The sequence below is a fragment of the Phodopus roborovskii genome, unplaced genomic scaffold (assembly GCF_943737965.1).
Source record: "Phodopus roborovskii unplaced genomic scaffold, PHOROB, whole genome shotgun sequence".
Taxonomy (NCBI): Eukaryota; Metazoa; Chordata; class Mammalia; order Rodentia; family Cricetidae; genus Phodopus; species Phodopus roborovskii.
In genome coordinates, this window is record NW_026126567.1 from 26242501 (window position 1) to 26262748 (window position 20248).

General features: G+C 36.1%; 1 protein-coding gene across 1 annotated transcript in view; it reads right to left on the reverse strand.

The window, feature by feature from the left end:
* Positions 1-20248, reverse strand: part of Csmd3 (CUB and Sushi multiple domains 3) — a 1059412-nt gene that overhangs the window by 117998 nt on the left and 921166 nt on the right. The window contains exons 36-38 of the mRNA XM_051202442.1: positions 18029-18153; positions 9636-9732; positions 7380-7484 (exon numbers count right to left, since the gene is read on the reverse strand). Of these exons, the coding sequence (XP_051058399.1) occupies positions 7380-7484; positions 9636-9732; positions 18029-18153 (327 nt within the window). The remainder of the gene's footprint in view (positions 1-7379; positions 7485-9635; positions 9733-18028; positions 18154-20248) is intronic.

A 20248-nucleotide genomic window follows, 5' to 3' on the forward strand; every position in this document is an offset into this window, starting at 1 on the left:
GAAAACTCTACTATTTAAATATTTCTTTAGGGATGTAGTAAAAGTCTGCTTTCTTGGATGAAAAATAAAAGTTTTTTTTTTTTTATAGAAAACCTCAAAGTGTTCTGCATCTGTTGCTAGTATACATAGTGATATTATGAGATTCTAATTTCCCCATTGTGTTTCCTCCCTTATGTTACCCTGAGGGCAGAACATTTATTTCAGTGATTCCAAAAGTGAATTACCACACATATGCAGTGCAATAGGTAAGCTCTCCACTATACAAATATAACTAATATAACTATCATATAATAAACATTACCCAATCATTTTTCTTAAATGTCCAACTGCATAACCACTTTTGCAATGTGTAGGTATCTAAATTTGGCTTTGCTGAATAAGTAATTCTTGAGTAGAAACGTAAATTATTAAAATCATAGAGAACATTATAGACATTCCTCAAAACACTGAAACAACAGCAACCATATGATCAAGCAGTTCTGCTGCCATTATACACTCAAAGAAAGGGAAATTACAGGATGGGTAGATGTCTTATTCCCCATTGCAACACTACTCAGAACAGCCAAGATACACAGCCAACCTATGTGTCAGAGAAGGAAAACACGACACATGTTTACAGTAGAACTTTGTTTATTCCTTAAAAATTACATATTCCTATAATTTGTGGGACTAAAAATGGAAGAGGGGACACTATGTTAAGTGCACTAAGCCAGACACAGTAAAGCAAATACATGGTGCCCTCATTCATATGTGAGAACAAAAGAATTAAACCACTAGATGTAAAAAAAAAATCTAAATATATGAGGTGGCAAAAGTGTGCTGAGGAGGTGGAAAGATGGTAGCTAATGACTACAGAAGCTTAGATGTGCAGGAATAAATTCTAGTACTCCACAGCTCAGTCAGGTACCAGAATGGCAACATGTTTGCATTTCAAAACATGTATTTCAAAAGCTTCCTAATATCCTAACCAATAAAACATATATGTTTAAGGTGATGTGTGCCAATGATCCTAATATACATATATGGCTCCATATATCTTATGTTCATATAAATATGTGCAATGATTATGGATCCACTTTGCTACTTTTTAAAATCGGTGTTCTCTTATGTCTCAGTCCTTGATGGACATTGTCTTCTTTCATCACCTCCTCCTTCCTCTTTTGGTAAATCTTATGTACAATTTGATTAGTGTTTAAAATATAAACAAACCCCAGGCAAGGAGACTTTGCTCAGCACAGCTGCCCAAAGAAGGGAATAGAGTGACAACCATGACATTTTTAAGCAGCCTAATTTTTACTCCTCTCGCATCCTACATGGTGACTGACTCTGCCCACTTTCCCAGAATCCATCCCATCTCCTAGACCCACCTATAATGCTGCCCTAGTGGTCACAGTTCTTTATTCATCGATCAATAAGATAAACATATAGAGAAGACCATTCTCCATCACCTAATGGCAAGGTGGAGGGCTTCAAAGAAAGAGTGAAAAGGTCCAGAGTAGCAGAGAAAGAAAATTGGGCTTTGGGTCAGCATCTAAGAGAAAGAAGTACAATGGAAGAAAAATGACGAAATTCATAGCCAGGACTAAAACAAGAAAAAATAACAGCCTAATAGAAACTCAGGGTGGCTTTTTAGTAACAGTCTAATTCAAAGTACTTTGTAGTACATATGGAAGTAGGAAACTTACAAGACTACTTAATAATCCACTTCAATAAGGGACAGAGTCTTAGATTACCACAAACTATTAATAAAAACCTTATTTTATTTTTGAATCCTCATAGGGATATATGTGTTCCTCCATAAACAAAATGAATTACCTGAAAAAAAAAAAAAAGCACATGACTATGCTTGAGCAGAGGGCACTGTGTGATATCATATCCCTGAGCTCTGTCTGAGGGGCAGTCAGCTTTCCTGGTCACTTCTCAACAAGATTCTAAAGCTCAACACAACACACAGCATTGATCCCCAATCCCATTTTACTCCTACCTAGATGGTCTTTCTACCTGGGAGCCAAAGCTATTGTCATGACTTCTTTTATCTATATTTCTCCTTAAAACCAGAGGAGAATTTAGTGATTTTACTTCTGTAAAGGTACAGTTAATCTTTAAATTGTCTTGCCCTGTTAGAATTGAACTCAGTCATCCACTGATACTATGCTGGTGACATGGTTGATGAGAAAACAGAACATGATTGATGAGAAAACAGAAGGGAAGCATGAAGACTATTCCAAAGTCCTTACTAGGCTTCTGCTGGCACTGATAACTACCTATCATTTAGTGTCATTTTTTCATTTATTTACATTCCTTCCCTGCCCTCCACTCTGTTTGCTCCCACTTGTGCTAGAACTGTAACTTTTGTTTCCTAATCCATTGCACCATATCTTTTTATTTCATTGCATTACACTCTATCATTTCTATTTTAATTTAATCACTGACTTTGATTAGAAAGCAACACATGTGCCTGGAGTGTTTCTATGAGGCAATACCATCATAGATAATATTTATTTAGTTTATCCAAAAAAGTCTCCCACAGAAGTTATGATTTGATAAAATAATTATTTATCATGTTTATGGGTTTTTTCATTACATTATTAGTGTTAGCTGGTATTTACAATTTTGTTTACTGTAATCCAGGAAAATTGTAGAGTTTTGCTCCAATTGAAAGTGAGCATTAAACAAAAGCTTTCATGTCTCTCTGGGGATGACCAATAAGACCTTGCTTGAAATATTAACTTACAATTTCCTTGTTAGACACTGGTTCATAATTTCAGAAATAATATTAAACACTGTTGTTAATACTCTGCTAATGTTTTATTTCTAATTATTTGTACTGGGGATCAGCTTGAACCCAAAGCATTGCACTGAAAATATATTTTAGAATATATGGGTTTAAATAAATCTATTGCCTTTGAACAGCTTGTAGGGCAGTAGAAGAGACATTTAAAGCAATGGTATGTGAAAGATTTAGGCATGATTTGTTCAGATGTTCAGTCTTTACCAATAAGTCCTCTCTCTCGTTCTGGAGTCTGATTCATAAATGTAAAATAGAAAGCACTGCTAATCATTGATATTTCATTCTATGGACATAATCCACATGATAAAGTTGCCATACAACTAGGAAAGTGATTTACCCTATTTTCCTTCACAGATCACTAAATAGCATTTCTTTAAAATGCTTAAGTTACATTGATGATGATTATCACTTTTTCTGTTGTAGATACTCGTTTTTAAGATCTAAAATTATAACATTTAAAGTCAAACTTTAAATATCTGAGAATATAACTTGTACTTGCCAGCACCTATATTTTAATTAGGATCTAGCTCAATTTCCCTTATTTGTGGAAAATAGTATTTTTCAACAACTGTAAATATAATGCAAGGTTATCTCAGTAACCATTGAATATAAATTATCTTAAAATATTTACTGTATATAAAGTACATAATTTGTTCTGCATTCCATAACATGATAGAGGTGCAAATGCCATACACAAAATTCTTAATACATTTCTTCAAGCTACTTATGAATATGATAATCTAATGCTCTGTATTATGCATGAATACAGAAAATGAATAGTGGCTTTGGACTAGATTCCCCTGCAGTGAAGTATGAGGTAGGTATGCCTTCAGAAGCAGCTTTAGTTACTACTGTTTCTTCAAACCTTATGTGCCAGATCTACTAAAATAGATGTAGTTCTCCTACCATGTCATATTCTGTAGCTCTCTCTGAATGTGAGGTTTGTTCTACTAAAATATCCTCCCTTTCTTGTCTAACTGAAACTTCTGCTTGAATTTTAACACTTGGCACAAGTATCACCTCCTCTGAAATATTATGTGAACTCTTGACATGAAGTTCATTGCTTCTTTGGGTATTCTACCTATACATCTACCAGCATGTGAGTAGCAATGTGCTGTTTCTTAGCCTTTCTGTCACATCTATTAGACCAATATTTCTTCAAGGGAGATAGAAGTATACTTATCTTCACATTTTTGGTGTTGAGTATTGTGTTTGTCATAGAAAAGGTGTTTCAAGTAGGTACAGGTTAAATGAATGAGTCTTCTTTCCACATTTGCATTGTATTTTTAAATAAAAATACATATGCTGTTTCTGAGTTTCACAATAGCAAGATGATATCTATAGTACTGATTTAAAAAAATGTTAGCGTTTGAGTCCTTATTGTCCTCCAAAAAGTCAACATGAGAAAGGCTTAGACCCTACTAGGGTTTTATTGTGGAGGAATCACAGATTTCAGATGTGTGAACCAGATGAAAGTCTTATGTGTCAGGAGCAAGATATTCAAGATTTTGGGATTCCAGGATCTTCCTCTACTTTTGTTTTCCCTGAGCATGAGGCAAAAGGTAAAATGGCGCACCATATATCCCCTTTTAATGACAACTGGCATTCTTATTAGGGTCCTAAAGGCAACAAGTCTGCTTAATTTAGAAATGGAATCTTTACTTGTATGCCAAAATAAATTTCTTCTCTTGTTAAGCTGATTATCTCCTCCCATTAAAGTAATACAGACCTAAATGGAATAACTAGCTCTCTGCTTTCCCAATTGGAATTTTTGTTCTATGTAGCACAATCCATAGTGTTTCAATGCTGTTGAAGCACAATACATAGAGAAATACTGTCAAGAGATAGGCCTGTATAAATCGTAACTATGCCATCGAACTGATTAAAGTCTATCACAAACATCAGCATCAGTGTTGTTATACTCTTGTTGGTATATGTCAATTTCAAATATTTTATACTTTCTACACTTAAGTTCTAGATCTAGTAATTCATGTATTTAATAAACACATTGATTTGGAGTGTTTTGAAAATCTCGGGAATTTGACACATTTCAGGACGAAATGGTGTCTTAAATGGACACGGCTCTGTGGTATGGCTAATGTTGTCTGCAAGGAGGATGCATTTTAGACTAAAAGGAATTACCCATCAATATCTATTGATTACCCTAATTATATGTATGATATATTTGATGTAGGATAATTACAACATGCAAGTAATGGGCTTGTTGTTTTTACTTTGTTTGTGTTTGTATGTTTAAATGCTGCTCCAAAAATTGGGATATGAAGAAAAGCCACTTATTCTAATTACAACTCAAATTACCTAGAGTATCATTAAAGTTCAAATGTAAAACATCTTCTATAGGCAAATGTCTTTGGACACTAAATCTACATGTGCTAGAGAATGTCATGGAACCTGTGGCATGTGAAGCCATGATGGTGAAAATGTGCCAGTGGGACACGCCAGCAATTTATAGCCACTTCTGACTCTGGGATAACTTTCTCCTTCCCAGCTGATATTTCCGCTACCACGAACGAACCCCATAGTGCCTTTCTCACCAGTGTGACTGACTCGAAAAGTAAAAAAAAAAAAAAAGGGTCAGAATAGATTCTTACTTCTTCAAATGACTTTTGCTACATAATTTGACACAGCAGTAAGAAAAGCAACTAATTCAAAGTGACCTTTACTTCAATTTGCAAATTCTCTTTTGAAAGGAAGGAGCAAAGAAATGTTATGAATGAAGAAAACACAGGGAATGATTACACAAAAATATTGAAAAACTAGACAAAAAGAAACGATACTAGAAACATAAAACCTTTAAAGACTCAATTGTAAAAAATAACATAAAGCCTGGAAACTCATTGAGTTGTTATTCTAAACCTTTCAAACAACAAAAGATCCAGAAACAAATCATTACAAGTAAATTTTCCAAAGTATTGAATGTGTTCATCCAACCCTTGTCGAACTCTTCCACAAAATTATATAGAAAGGAACACTTCCAAAATCACATAATGATACCAATATCATATGGCCACTAAAGTCATAAAAAAACACAATTCAAGAAAAGGAGATGACAGCCTAGATATGAGGGCAGGGACTTGTGATTGTGACAGACTTTGTTGACTCCCCATGGGAGGTCTCACTCTCCCTTAGGAGTAGATGGGGACTGGGGTTGGGGGGGGGGCTGGTAGAGGAAGTAGGAGAAGGGGAGGGAGGTGGAACTAGGATTGGTTTGCAAAATAAAAAAAGATGTTTTAATAAAAGAATACGAAAAAAGTAAAGGAGATGAATAGTAAATGTCATTCTTGAACAGAAAGGCAAAAATGTTCAACAAAATACTAAGGGACACATTTAACACTCTTAAGAGAGCTAGACACAAGGACCAAATTGAATTTATTATATGTATAATAGGATGCTTTCATAAAATACACAGAACACAAGTGACACAAATTTTTATCTAAATGAATGACAAAGTGGTAACCTTATCAATGGATGCAAAAATGGCATCATTTTGTCATAATTTAAAACCAACAACAAAGGTATAGAAGTAATTTATTGGAATCAAAGGCTGTATATGGAAGGCCCACAGAGACATCATATGGAATAGTAAAACACTGAAGACAGTTCCTCTAAGATCAGAAAGAGAGAACTGATGTGTTCTTGTCACTTCTGATCAACATGATATTAAATTCTTAGCTAGAGTAGTCAGTATCCCCTGCATGCAAAGCACAGAGAACCCTGTGGACTTAACCAGTTAAGTAAACCAGTCACAAAAGGACACACGACACATCTACAGTAGCACTTTTAAGGAAACAGTGCAATGGTGATTCCTGGGGCTAGTGAGAATCCAAAATGGCAATTACAAATTAGCCAGCATACAATTTCAGATTCACAATGTTTGTTTGTTTTGTTTTGAGACAGGTGGTATCTCTGTGTAACAGTCCTGGATGTCCTGGAACTTGCTTTGTACACCTGGCTTCCCTTGAACTCCCTGAGATCCGCTTGTCTCTGCCTCTCATGTACTAGGATTAAAGACGTGTGCCACCACCACCTGGCTCACAAGAATGAATTTTAGAGCTTTAATCCATAATTTATGGTTACTACACACTTATAAATCCATTAAAAGGTGACTATAATGGTGTTTCTTCCATCATTAAAAGACAAAAAAAAGCACTGTATGAAAATTCTGGCAAAAATTCTTCATTGTATACATACATTTTTCAACTGCATTGATAGAATGGCTTGAAATTTTTAACAATATTAATTTGATCACACTGAATGTTTGTCATTTGTGGAAAAACAATGACATATTTTGTTTGTTGCCATTTTATTTTGTTTGCTTTACAGGTTTTCTTTTTCTTTCACTGAAAATATATGCTTTCCAGACAATGTATTTTACTTAAGATTTATCGTCTCCCTGCTCCTGCCAGTCTTGCCAAACTCCCCTCCCATTTGGTTCCCCAACTTTTCTGTCTCCCTTCAGAAAACAAGCCTCTAAGGAATAAAAATAAAATGAGATAAAGAAAATCAGACAAGTCAGAGTATAAGAAAACCTGTTTTAACTTTCTTAGAGAGCATAAATTACCATTACCTGTGTATTCAAGGTGAAATCCTGCAGCCGAGACACTGATATCTGACTGGAAATTTAAGTAGAGATTATTGGATGTGCTGTTCAGAAGATGGGGTATTGTTGTCCCTGAAATGATAATTGAGAAGGCAGGTCAAGGAGCATGGGGGAAATATGATTACAACAATAAAGAGATTAAAGAAACTGGTAACCAAATGACACATTGTAATTAAAATTGTGTACTTTTCAAAAACATTTGGGAAAACTTGGCAGAAATATTTTCCTCTTTTTCCCATTTTATTTCACTGTTCCTGTCTCCAGGAAGAATGACCTGTGAAATGACTTTAGATAATTCCCTAAAATTAGAAACAAACAGAAATAAACAGTGTGGTCAAACGCTGCTTTGAATTTCATGGAGATTTCTATATCATATGTGTACATTAAAAGTAAAGTTCATTTAAAATTTTTCACATGTTCCTTAAGGTTCAGAGCAGACATTCATGAATTCACCTTTTTTAAATGAGATGTATAAATAATTCTGTACTAGGTTGAATACTTTGTACTTCATATTTTTTTCACATATATTTCTTACACTTTGATGGTATATTTTCTTTAAAAAAACTGTTATGAATTTGTATTAGCCTGTTTCTCAACAGATATATTATAATGGATTTTTGAACTTGTGAAGCAAATGAAACTTGTTCCATTCAATTATTGAATTTAAACGTATAAAATATCTGCCTGAACAAATTAGTTCCTGCCTATTAATTTAAAAAAACTCTAAGAATCCAACACAGTTTCAAATGACAAGCATTAAAAATAACTGTCGTTTCTGTTTTGAGATAAAGTCCAGAGAGCATGAGTGGTCAGTGCTGCAGATATCCTGGGAATATTCATAATGACTTTATACTTGCTTGGTACAAGTGTCTATAAGATGTCCTGGGGGGGAGGGGAGAGTGGGAAGGATCACTTATAGATTACACCTTGGTGAATAATTGTTCCCAATCTGAATCTCTGCTTCTTAGTGGCATCACTGTCATCACAGAAGCAGGAGGTAAACAGGCACCAGAAAGGTCACTGGATCTGCGCCTTAGGCCTTAGAGGATCTTTGTAATTAAGAACTCCAACTCTGTGGCTGGAGTCTCTCCAGCTGGGCCCTGCTCTCCACCTAACTGTAGTTGGACAACCTCTGGCAATTTAATCTCTGTAAATTTTAATCAGTACTGAGACACATGGAGGGCTGAAATTAGGGGGTGTCTGATAAGCTAGTCAGTGTCACACACAGTGTGATGATTAACAGCTGCCTTCCTTTTAATCACGTTTCTCATCGGTATACCTGGTAGCAATAATATCATACTTAAAGCATAAATTCAAGTATGCACAAAGATTTATAAATTGTGCTTCTCTCTGAATCTATATCTACCTTAAGCCACATCACTTCTGCCCTAGGTAATTACCTCCTTTGCTCATTAGTGATTCTGAATAACAGCTTATCTACCCATTTCCAAACCTCTTGAAAGGTTTAAAGCTACTCATCATTATTTTGATATATTATCTAAAGTAAAGTCACCATTTTAGGAATACGTGCATTTATACTTCTAGAAATTTTAAAACATAACTGCTAAAAAAAAATCCCAAAATAAAACTCTTACTTCTCCCACCATGTGATGGAAGAGGCTCAGCATGTGACACATGTCATCTTAAAAATTCTCTCGGAAGATTTTTAGAAGCATCCAGTGTCTTAAAGAACATGTAGGCTATTTCATTTTGTGTCTCCCTCTAGTATGATTTCATATAGATATATTACTTCTATAAAATTGTATTCATTTCAGAGAAGTGATTTCATGTTTCCTTTATGATCAGTTAACAGTACTTTATGGCATCTGTCATGTTACTCGGTCTAAAATGAATTTAATGTCAGCATAATATTCCTCTGGTTGAAAATATCATAATTAACAAAAGTATAGTCATATTTTAAATTACTATTATTTTCTTCCTAATTTTTAAGAATAGGGTATACATAGTATTAATGAGTCATAACTCAGTAAAATATTACTATTTACATAAAAATATCAATAAACATTGCAAAAATATAATTATCATGCTGGACAGTTTATGGGCATGCTACCACTGCTTTCCATATTTTAAAACTTTTTGTAACTTACTTCATTGTGTATGGTTCAAAATTAAATCTGAAAGAACTTGTAGGAATTCTTTCCATTCTTGTTCTGTGTTGCTGATCATATTTTGATTTTATATGATCTCAGATTTCTCTTTTACCTGAATAACTTCCAAGTCTTGGTGCATTGTTGTCTCCCCCATCGTAAAAGTCCAGAGAATCCCAGTTATGTTCTGTAGCAAAGCTAACAACTTGGACCTACGAAATAACAATTTCTAGTGAGAATTAATATTTCTAACCAGATATGAGTTCAGAGGTCCCCAGTAGAAAGAACATCTCAAGGTCAGACAACAGCACTGTGGGCTCTGATAGATGGCTCAATAGCACTGATCGTGGTATTTGTCTATATGAAGTAATTTGCATAAGAGAATCATGATGGATATAACATGGAAGTCACTTGTTGCCATGTCAGAGCATATCTTTATTGAATGCTTTGGGTTAAGGTATTAGGAATTCTAACTAATTTTCCAAACAACTAGCTAACACTCATGCTTTGAAATACAAGACTTCTGAATTTGGTCATTGCTTTGGTGCTAGAAAAGAAACAGACCTATGGTTCACAAGCAGCAGACTTGGTGATGAATTTTCAGTAGGCTTATCCTTGAATTTGCTTCTGAATATAAATCCATTTTAATTTTTTTCTTTAATGTTTACATTATTGTAATACAGACAGCTGCAGACAATATATCATAATAGATTTTTATGGACATCACAAAGATTATTTTTATCAATGTGGTCATAATAGAGAAGTCACCTTGAAAGCCCCTCAAGTAGAGGAGGCAAATACTGGGCTACAATTCTGTGTCCATTAAATTTATTTTAAGAAGGAGACATGTGCTACTTTGTCGTACCTCACTTGGCACAGTATGAAGCTTCCAGGAACCCACAGAATTCACAACTGTGGATTCCATTCTGCTCTACAGAGGCTATTTCATAGCTTTATAGGAGGAAAGGAAGAAATTTATTAGAATCTATTCATTTTCCTTATCTGGAGTCTGCTTTTAGTATAAGCACTCATTTGCTACATACTTACAATTCCATTAATTAAACAGTTCTTTTCTGCAACCCCCACCCTCCATCATCCTCCTATTCAAGTGGATGGTGGTATCAATGCACTAGGAGTGAGTGCCACATGGCAGGAGATATCCTGCCTGCATGATTGGCACCTGATCTAATGCACTGTTCCAGAAGAACATGAATTAAAGCACCAACCACTACTTTCTTAAACAATAATGTATCCCTGATTCTTGTCTAAAGTTTTCTTCATGAAAAGGATTTCTCTGTGAATAATATATATATATATATATATATATGCTACTATATGACTATATATATATATATATACATATAGTATACAGTATGTAATATATATTGTACTGAGCTAAAAATACCTAATAAAGATTCATGCAGGAGATGACTCTCTTGATCTGAGCTGAAGGTAATTAGAAGCTTGCAAAGGAAGGAAATTATTGTGTGCTGCTGTGGATGAGTCATCTCATGAGCTGGACTTAGTGAACTATCAGTAATCTGATTTAAACACAGTGGAGAGAGTATTTATGTCAGAGGACACAAGAATGCCCCACTAGAAGTACAACAGCACACTGACAGGGAGGGAGGCTTAAGGATGGACAAAGAGAACAAAAGCCAGGGTCACTGGGTATGGATCTGCCTGGTAATTTGTATCTACCCAAGTTTCAAAGCCAAGAAAGAGATGCTGATAATCTCTCTGAGCTTCAAATCTCTCACAGAAATTATTGTGAATAAATTGTCTAATTTACAGATTTACTAAAAATGAAGCTAGACAAGGTGTATCAAAAGCTTGATGTGTATTATAAATGGAAAACTCAGAATTTTAACTGAGAAAGGTAGAGTCATTAAAAACTACGCACCAGCAAAATAATTGCACAGTTGAAAGTATAATTATGCCTTCCATTTTCTACTAAAGGATTGTGAAATGGGGGTGCGGGATGAATATAATCAAGCTGTCTCTTCAAGTGCGGAATTGAATTGGATGGAGGAAATGAGATGGGAAAAGTGAAGGGTTGTACAACGGATGCAGAAGAGGTACAGAGAAACTCTTCAGTATCATGTGCGTTGACACATGATGTAAATAAGAGACTGCAAAAAATTATTCAATAACAATTTCTGTTTCCCCGCTGAGTTGCTCAAAACAGAGAAGCAGAAGAACAAAATACAAACATCGTTGGGAATGCCTACTACAAGTAGAAAAGGATAAAGAGTTGTTTCATCCTGCCTTTATCAGTGTATCCAGGAAACAACAGATCCTGATCCCTGGACCTTAAAAATATTACCTTATGTATGTGTCTGTTGGTAGAGGGGCTGTGTGTGTACATCTTTTGGATGTGTGGATAAATGGGAAACCTTGAGCTATATGGAAAAAATCTATTGAAACAAATTTTAAAATGAATGAAAAAGCAATGTGTCCCCAAAGGCAGGAATCAGAGTGTTGTGGCCAGAAGCCAAGGGATGTACATTGCCATTCAGTGTTGGAGACAGTAGGAGGAGAGTTCCCCAGAGACCTGGAACAGGAGAGAATCTACTGGTAGTTTGATGCTTTTATACTGAAGCAAGACTTGGATACTTACTTCTAGTTCACTGAGAAGATAATGTTTAAGTGGATAAATTATTTGGTTTTTGGTGATCTGCTATGGTAATTGTAACAGTCTGATACAGTTTGTCACTGGATTCTAGGCAAATATAGCTTGATATAATAAAACTATAGTTGGTATAAGATGAAATGGCCAGCAAAAAATTAGCAGCCCATGTTCTGGAATCTCCTTTGATATGCAAATAAATGCCTGAGAATCTACAATGACACAAAGTCAAATTGAAGAAAGTGAAAGATAAAGGCACTGATTCAGCCTTGTGAGAAGTTTGCATTGGGTAAACTGGCCACCATTGTAGCAGGATAGCTTTTTGATGGAGTGTGCTAGATAGTTTTATGTCAACTTAAAACAAGCTAAAATTCATCTGAAAGGAGTGAAACTCAATTAAGAAAATGGCTACATAATGTCAAGGTATAGGCAAGCATGTAAGTCATTTTCATAATTCATGAACAATGAGGGAGGGCCGAGCTCATTGTGGGTGGTGCCATTCCTGGGCTGGTGACCCTGAATTCTGTAAAGAAGCTGGCTGAGCAAGACATGGAGAGCAAGCCAGTAAGCAGAATCCCTTCATGTCCTCCCCATCAGCTTCTGCCCCCAGGTTCCTGCCCTGTTTGAGTTCCTGTTCTGACTTCCTTTGATGATGAACAGTGATATTGAAATATAAGCTAAATAAACCCTTTCCTCCCCAAGTTGCTTTTGGTCACAATATTTCATAATAGCAATAGAAACACTAACACATGTAGAATGTTTCTAATTATCAAAACCAGGTATTTATTAGGAAAAAAAACAAATATCACTTTACTCTAAAATCATTAGAACTTAGAAAACTCATGTTGATAATAATTTGATTAGTGTTTCCACATAATTTCATTAATATTTCTTTTCTTGCTAAATAAAGCTCCCTGGTAAACTCTGATACATAAAGAGGGAAACAAACAAAGCTATTGCTCACCACACATTTATACATTATATTAATAAAACAAACTGATCTTTATGTTGATGGTTTCCAAAAAGACTCTCAGACATAAATTACTGTCTGTTTTTCTTTTTCAAAATTTTCTACCAAGGGATACCCTATTTTTACCCAAATCTGACTGGTTAAATATTCATATAGTTCTTAAGGCTTACATGTTTAGTTCTATATCCCCAAATTAAATGTTGGTTAAACCTGTATATTAGTTATGGAACAGTAAATCATAAGAAATGCATTAAATATGTGCTTATCATGAAGCGTTTTTATTTAGAGATAAATGTCCTAAACTAAAGTCAATATAAGGAGTTATATTTCAAGGTGCTAAACAGTCCTTTAGAGTATTTAAGAGTCCAATATATATATGACATGCTATTACATTGCTAAACAGTCTGCTAAACTAAGCTTCAGTTTTCTGAGTAGAACCATTAAATAAAGCACTTCCTAAAACAGTTTGTATTGGCATTGACATGTACACTTTTGAGGGTGTTTGCCTAACACAAGTAATTATAACATTTTTACTGTAGATATATTATTAGTTCATTATGCAATGCTAAGTCTCCAAATTGTTCCACATCCACTGCTTGAGGAGGTGTCCATTGATTTTTCTAAAATTATTTACTGGGTTTGCAATGCCAGGCCCTGCAGTAACTGCCAGAACAGGGTTGGCCACTGCCCTCGAGAGGTTACAGATAATTAGCAGATACAATCAGAAAAACCTGATTGGTGTTAGAATAAAAACATATAAGGTGGCCTTTAACCTTTTTCATCAAGTTCCATAGAAGGTTTATCAAAGAAATAGATTTTGGACAGGAACAATAGGAAGGAGAAGGCAAATAAGGAGAGATAATGGGTACTGTCAAAGACAGGAAATAATATTCCCAGTGTCCACAGGAAATAGGATGCCATGCTGTTACAGAGATGGAAAGTAGTGGACATAACAAACTTCAAAAAATGAGAACTGAGTATGGATGGAACAACCGCTGTGGAGGGTTTAAAGTGGCGATGAGATGTGAGCATTGTGAGTAAGAAAGTGATAGTATGGGGTTTGATTTTCAGGAGGTAATTGTTGGTTGGTTGGTTGATTTGTTATTCATTTTGTGTGGAATAGACAGGAAATAATATGTCTATGACAAGGATGACAGTCACTTGAATTTTTTTTTTTTTTTTGGTGGTAAATGTACAAATGGAAAGACATGGAGACCTGTGAAAGACAGCCCTGGCTCAGTTTATTATACACAATATTAGACAGAATTAAAAGTCATGACTTCTGGCTGGAAAACTGAATGGGGACTTCCTGGTACAGAGGATGACAGAGAAAATGAAAGGAGATCAAGTCATCCCAAGAGAAAGAACAGTAGAGGAAGAATTTAGGAAACATTCATAAAGTTACGATTGGATAGCCTAACTGTAAGCTTAGCTGAAAACATGCCCTTGCTGGTTTAGACAGCCTAAAGCTGTGTTAGAGATGTGTCCATCACGCACACATACACACACACACACACACACACACACACACACACACACACAGAGAGAGAGAGAGAGAGAGAGAGAGAGAGAGAGAGAGAGAGAGAGAGAGAAAGAGAGACAGAGACCTTTAGATTTTATTTTGTTGTTGTTATTTGTTTTTTTGTTCTTATAACTTGTTCTTATTTGGGTCCAACTTAGTTCTTCACCATTACTGAGATCATAGGAGCAAAGAATCTGCAAAGAGGGAAACGTAACCTAAAATTAATGGCCCTCGGACCCTGAAGAACATTAGAATAGGTGAGGGGACTTTGCTAAAGTCCATGAAAATGTTGATGCAGGAATTAAGGAGGGAAGGAGTGTTTCGAGATGGGCAGGAGAATCTGCAGGCTTACACTGGGTTGTCTCAGTGCACAGCTGAACAATGCAAAGGATCGGACTGTGCTGGTGCTCATAGGAGAGCAGCCTGACTGGAGCATAAGGTACTAAAGCCCCACTCCCGATTATCCAAAATAGAGCACAACGGTAGAGAGAAACACAGGCTTTCAAAACTATCGTTTTATGATAGGATCAAAATGAATACATTGATCGCATATAAATAATCAAGGATATCATTCATAACCTTATTAATAAAGAGTAGATAAAAGCTCCATGTGATTCTCATTTCAGAGTGCAATCTGGGGTATGAAAAATTCGGAAGTCATTGTTGATTCTGTTTTTATTGTCACAATGTGTGTTTAGGAGAAATCTAGAAAAGGCTCATTAGAGGAAGGAGGTAAAGATGTCTTAAGGAGGGCATGGACATAGTAGAACACGTGTGGCATGATATTACATTTGAAGAGAGGATATTTGCTGAGGATGAAAAAAAGTGTAAGTAGGGAAGGAGTAGAAGGTAGGCTAACTAGAACTAAAGATGTATAAAAAAACTTTATGAAAACCCACTCTTTTGTAAACTAATTATCTGTGCATATATGGGATCAGAGGCATTCTGCATCTGGGAATAATACTGCTCCCAGAAAACATGAGTTATTAAATCAAAATCTCAGTACCAGCTATGGGCCACCACCCTCTGAATTACTGATCATGGAGGCCCACTGCCATGGCCCCTCCTACCAGCACAGGTCATTGCCAGTGTGCTTGATTAATCACAGAACTACATGGTCCAAACCTCTATCAGAAGGCACGGCAGGCTTTGGCTCCTAGGACATAGAGAAATCAATCTCAAACTAACTAGAAAAGTTCCTTCCTGCTGTGTAGCTTTCATAGTACTGGAACGTGACACGCAGGGACCTGGATGCTGAAAAATCATCATTTGTCTTATTCAGTGCCATATTCTGCATGCTACAGAATGAAATTATGTGCCCACCATTGCTCACCATGGTTGTGAGTGGATAATCTACTATTTCTTTATAGGATTGGAGGCCTGTCCCTGGGAGGGAATTTGTGCCTGATGCTGTGAAACTGGTCAAGAGCTCATGGGTGGGGAGGTCATTGGCCCTGGTGGGAACCTATTCCTGTTGTTTTACTAAATGCTCATGTTGTCTAGCTGCCTTCTAAATAGTTATTTTTATTTTTATGCCCATATGCGTCTGCTGCTCTCCACTGTGCTCAAAGAATCCTGGTTTACAGTGGGTACTGTTTCATATAGAGACTTTACATACGGTTAAAGAGCTACAGAGAAAGTGACTGTTAATGAGTAGGAGTGCTCAAATGTAGATGGGGCATCTATTTCAACTGCACCCCCAAAGCTTGGGGGACATTTTGAAAACTCTGGCAAAAAGAAGACAAATGCCAGAGCAAGGGGAAGAGTCCTGTGAAAGGGCATCTTGTGGACATGATGGAGACATCATCACACTTATAAAATCACAGCAGCTGCAATTACCTACATAAGACCTGTACAAGACCAAGACACTCAAGTCTCTAATGCTGATCGAGTGGCCCCGCAGGCTCCATCCCAGGCTGAAAGTTATTGGAAATAGATGGCTGCTAAGGAAAAAAGAGGCAATTTTTCCTTAGGGGTGTGATGGCCTATGCTGTAGTGGTTGTTTCCATGCCTTTAATATTTTTAGTCATGTTTTTCATGTATTTATTTATTATTATCCTGTATGTATACCTACGTGTGTGTGTGTGTGTGTGTGTGTGTGTGTGTGCTAAAACTTTGATAGTGTCACAGTGTATATATAACAACCATAGAATTTCCTGTAGTGGCTTGTTATCTTCTTCCTCCATGTGAGTAGCCAAACCTGTTGAACCATCTAGCAACCTTGAATAGTCTAAAAATATAAAATCTCATTTTGTGCCATTTATTCTAATGTTTTATTAGTAATACCTACTATATGGGTCTTTCTTAGAATACCCTCACTATTCCCTATATTGGAGCTTCAGAAACTCCTAGAGAGGTGATTGCATCTCCAGTTCATGGAACTCTTCAACTGATCAATCATTTTGGGTTAATAAATCATTGAACTATTCAGAGATATTAAATTTTAGCAGAAGGGTTCTACTTGAAGTAAGTTACTGGAGTTATTCTGTGAAGAATTTACTTTTACCTTAGCATCTTCTTTTCTCTGATGGATATAATCTAGGTCAGTCATGGCCAAACTGAATCTCTGATATACATACCCTTTGAACTATCTTATCTCATGATTCAGTGTGTGTGTCAGACTTTTGTTTTTGCTTTTTATTGTTGCCAGTCTTCTTGCAAACTGGATTTGGCTTTATTTCTTTTCAATGCCCTTCCATGATGAGATTGATAACTAACTTATCCACCATCATAGTAGCTGATGGTAACAGAAGCAGACACCCACAGCTAAACACTGAGCTGAACTGGAATCCAGATGCAGAGAGGGAGGACAAGACCAGGCTCCAGAAACCAAGAGAGACAGCTGGCCTGAACAAGGAGGAGCTAATGGGCCCCCAGGCTGATAGCTGGAGATCCAGCATTGGACCAACTCAGATGCCCTGAACATGGGGCTCAGTTAGAAGGCAGTCTAAAAGACCTCTGACAATGGAACCAGGATGTATTACTGGTACACAAAAGGAATTTGGGAGCACATTCCCCATGAAGGGATATTCCCTTAAGGTAGAGGCAGGAAGGAGGGCCTAGTCCCTACTCAAAATGACTTGACAGATCTTGATGACCCCTCCTGGAAGGCATCACCCTTCCTGTGGAGTTGGGAGGAAGGTGAGATGGGAGGGTGGGTAGGAGAGAGGAAGGGATGGAGGAAGGGAGGGAGGGAGGGAGAGGGAACTGGGGTCAATATGTAAAATAAGAAAAATAAATAAAAAAGAAAAATATAAATATATTTCTATTAAACTTAGTCATGTCAATACAAAGTACTTGCTAAACCTTAAGAATATGCAGTCTGTCATTTCTGGAAATATTAATTCCAAATATAAAATGAAAAATAAGAAAATGAAATATTCTTACTTGAATGCCAGCTCCCTCTGGCACTGTGATCTTCCAAACACAATTCAAATTGTTGTCATAAGGCTCAGGATATCCAGGAGACAAAATAGTCCCTTTGCGCTTAGTTAAAATTCCCCCACAGGGTACTGAAAGTAAAACAGCATGAAAGCCAGTTAATTCTAGTGCAAAGGATTAAAATAAGACAAAGGTCAGAGAGAAAGTCTCAAACACAGAAGAGTCTTATAAACAAAACCACATCCCATTATGTTTTAAGACTCCAAGCATACCACAAAACTACTTACAGAAATTAGTTATACAGTATTGATGGAAGAATATAAAAATCACACAATTATGATTAGCAGTTTAGCCATTATCCCTTAAACATCATTGCTTATATTTTTCACACACAAAATACAATAAAGTAAAATAAAATAAATCAATACTTATGTACCGATAGGGTAGTTTTTAAGGTACTATTGGAAGCTATTTGGTACCTCCTTTATTATTCTTTCAGAGGTAATGGGATCTTTTGAAAACTAATATTGATTCTTGTAATAATTGCTATGAAAACATTCCTTTAGTCCACTCCATATCACTGCTTCATTTAAACTCAGTCAAGTCTGCGACTGTCCAAGCTGACTATAAATATTTCTTCTTCATTTCATAAGTGAGAAAACAGAGTCATTAAAAAGTTCAAAAAATCTCACAGTAACTGATGAATATGGGATTTGCATCCAAGGGTTTGGATCCAAAGTCCATATTCCTCATGGGAAAAAGGTACTTCATGTGGTTATTATCAGTCTAACTCCTACAAGAGAGAACAGTATGTTCTATATTCTTCCTCTTAAACCTGCACTGAAGTCAGATGAAGGTCCAAGCTCTTTTAGAATGCATTAGATTTACTACTCATTTATTCATTAAGATTTGTGTCAGTGTGAGTATACAACATGTATGTAGATGCCCTCAGATTCCAGAAGATGATGACATATCCTTCAGACCTAAAGTCATAGGTGTTTGTGAGTAAGTATGTCCTGTTAGAGCAACAAGCATTCTTAACCACTGAGGTTATGTCTACACCCCAGCTGTGGTTTTCTTATACTACAGTGCCAGTGTTAAAGGAAAATTCAATTAAATTGGTCAAAAAGTATTTTGCACCTTTAACAATATCTACAGCTTTTGTGTAAGGCTCAAAAATATCCTGGAAGGATTGGAAAAGGAATCATAAAATAAATATTTGCTCAAAAAGAAATTATAGATAGATAGATGATATATGATAGATAAATGATAGATGATAGATAGATAGATAGATAGATAGATAGATAGATAGATAGTGAAAGAAGGAAAATGGCTCACAAAGTTCTTTTTTGTCCTTGGATGAATTAAAACATTACATTTCTTCTCTTACATCTTTATATATACAGCCAAATTCTCATTTTCTCTGCCTGACATATTACATTAATCATAACCAAGGCTTCACTGTATAATTTATATATAATACATACTTCCAAATTTCTGACAAAATGATCTTTCTAAAGTTATAAAATGACATGTTACTTCTGTATGGGAATAAAAGAAAACATAAATACACTCCATTTCCTCAGACCATTTCTCGCTAATTAATAACCATCCCACAGTGACTACACTTATTTCCATATCTTTTGCAAACACCAGGTGTTTTCCTCTGACCATACACTCCTCCTCCAATGTCTCTAATATGATTATCCATTCTGAATCTCAAAATGTATATGTCCAAACTATACATTTTAAACCATTCTCTCCTTCATCTCAGTCGGGGGCACCAACACTTCCCCTACTCGTATGTCATAAAATTAAGATTCATCTTCGGTTTTTTTCTTTTAATATCACATTTTCTATTTCTATCCACATTCAGTCTCTGTTAATTCTCCTTTTAAAAGTATGTGTTGGCCTAGAGGCATGTCTCAGCCAGTAAGGGCTATGACCTCAGTGAAAGCATGATGGCCAAGTTCAGTCCCTGAACCCAAGTTAAAACTCCGCAAATGATAAGCAATAGTGGAGAGGCTACCTGAAATGGCCTTCCCCAATAATGAGACTGATGGCTACCTAATATGCCATCCTAGAGCCTTCATCTAGTAGCTGATGGAAGCAGAAGCAGACACCCACAGCTAAGCACTGAGCCGAACTTTGGAATTCAGTAGCAGAGAGGGAGGAGTGATGAGCAAAGGGGTCAAGACCAGGATGGAGAAACCCGTAGAAACTGCT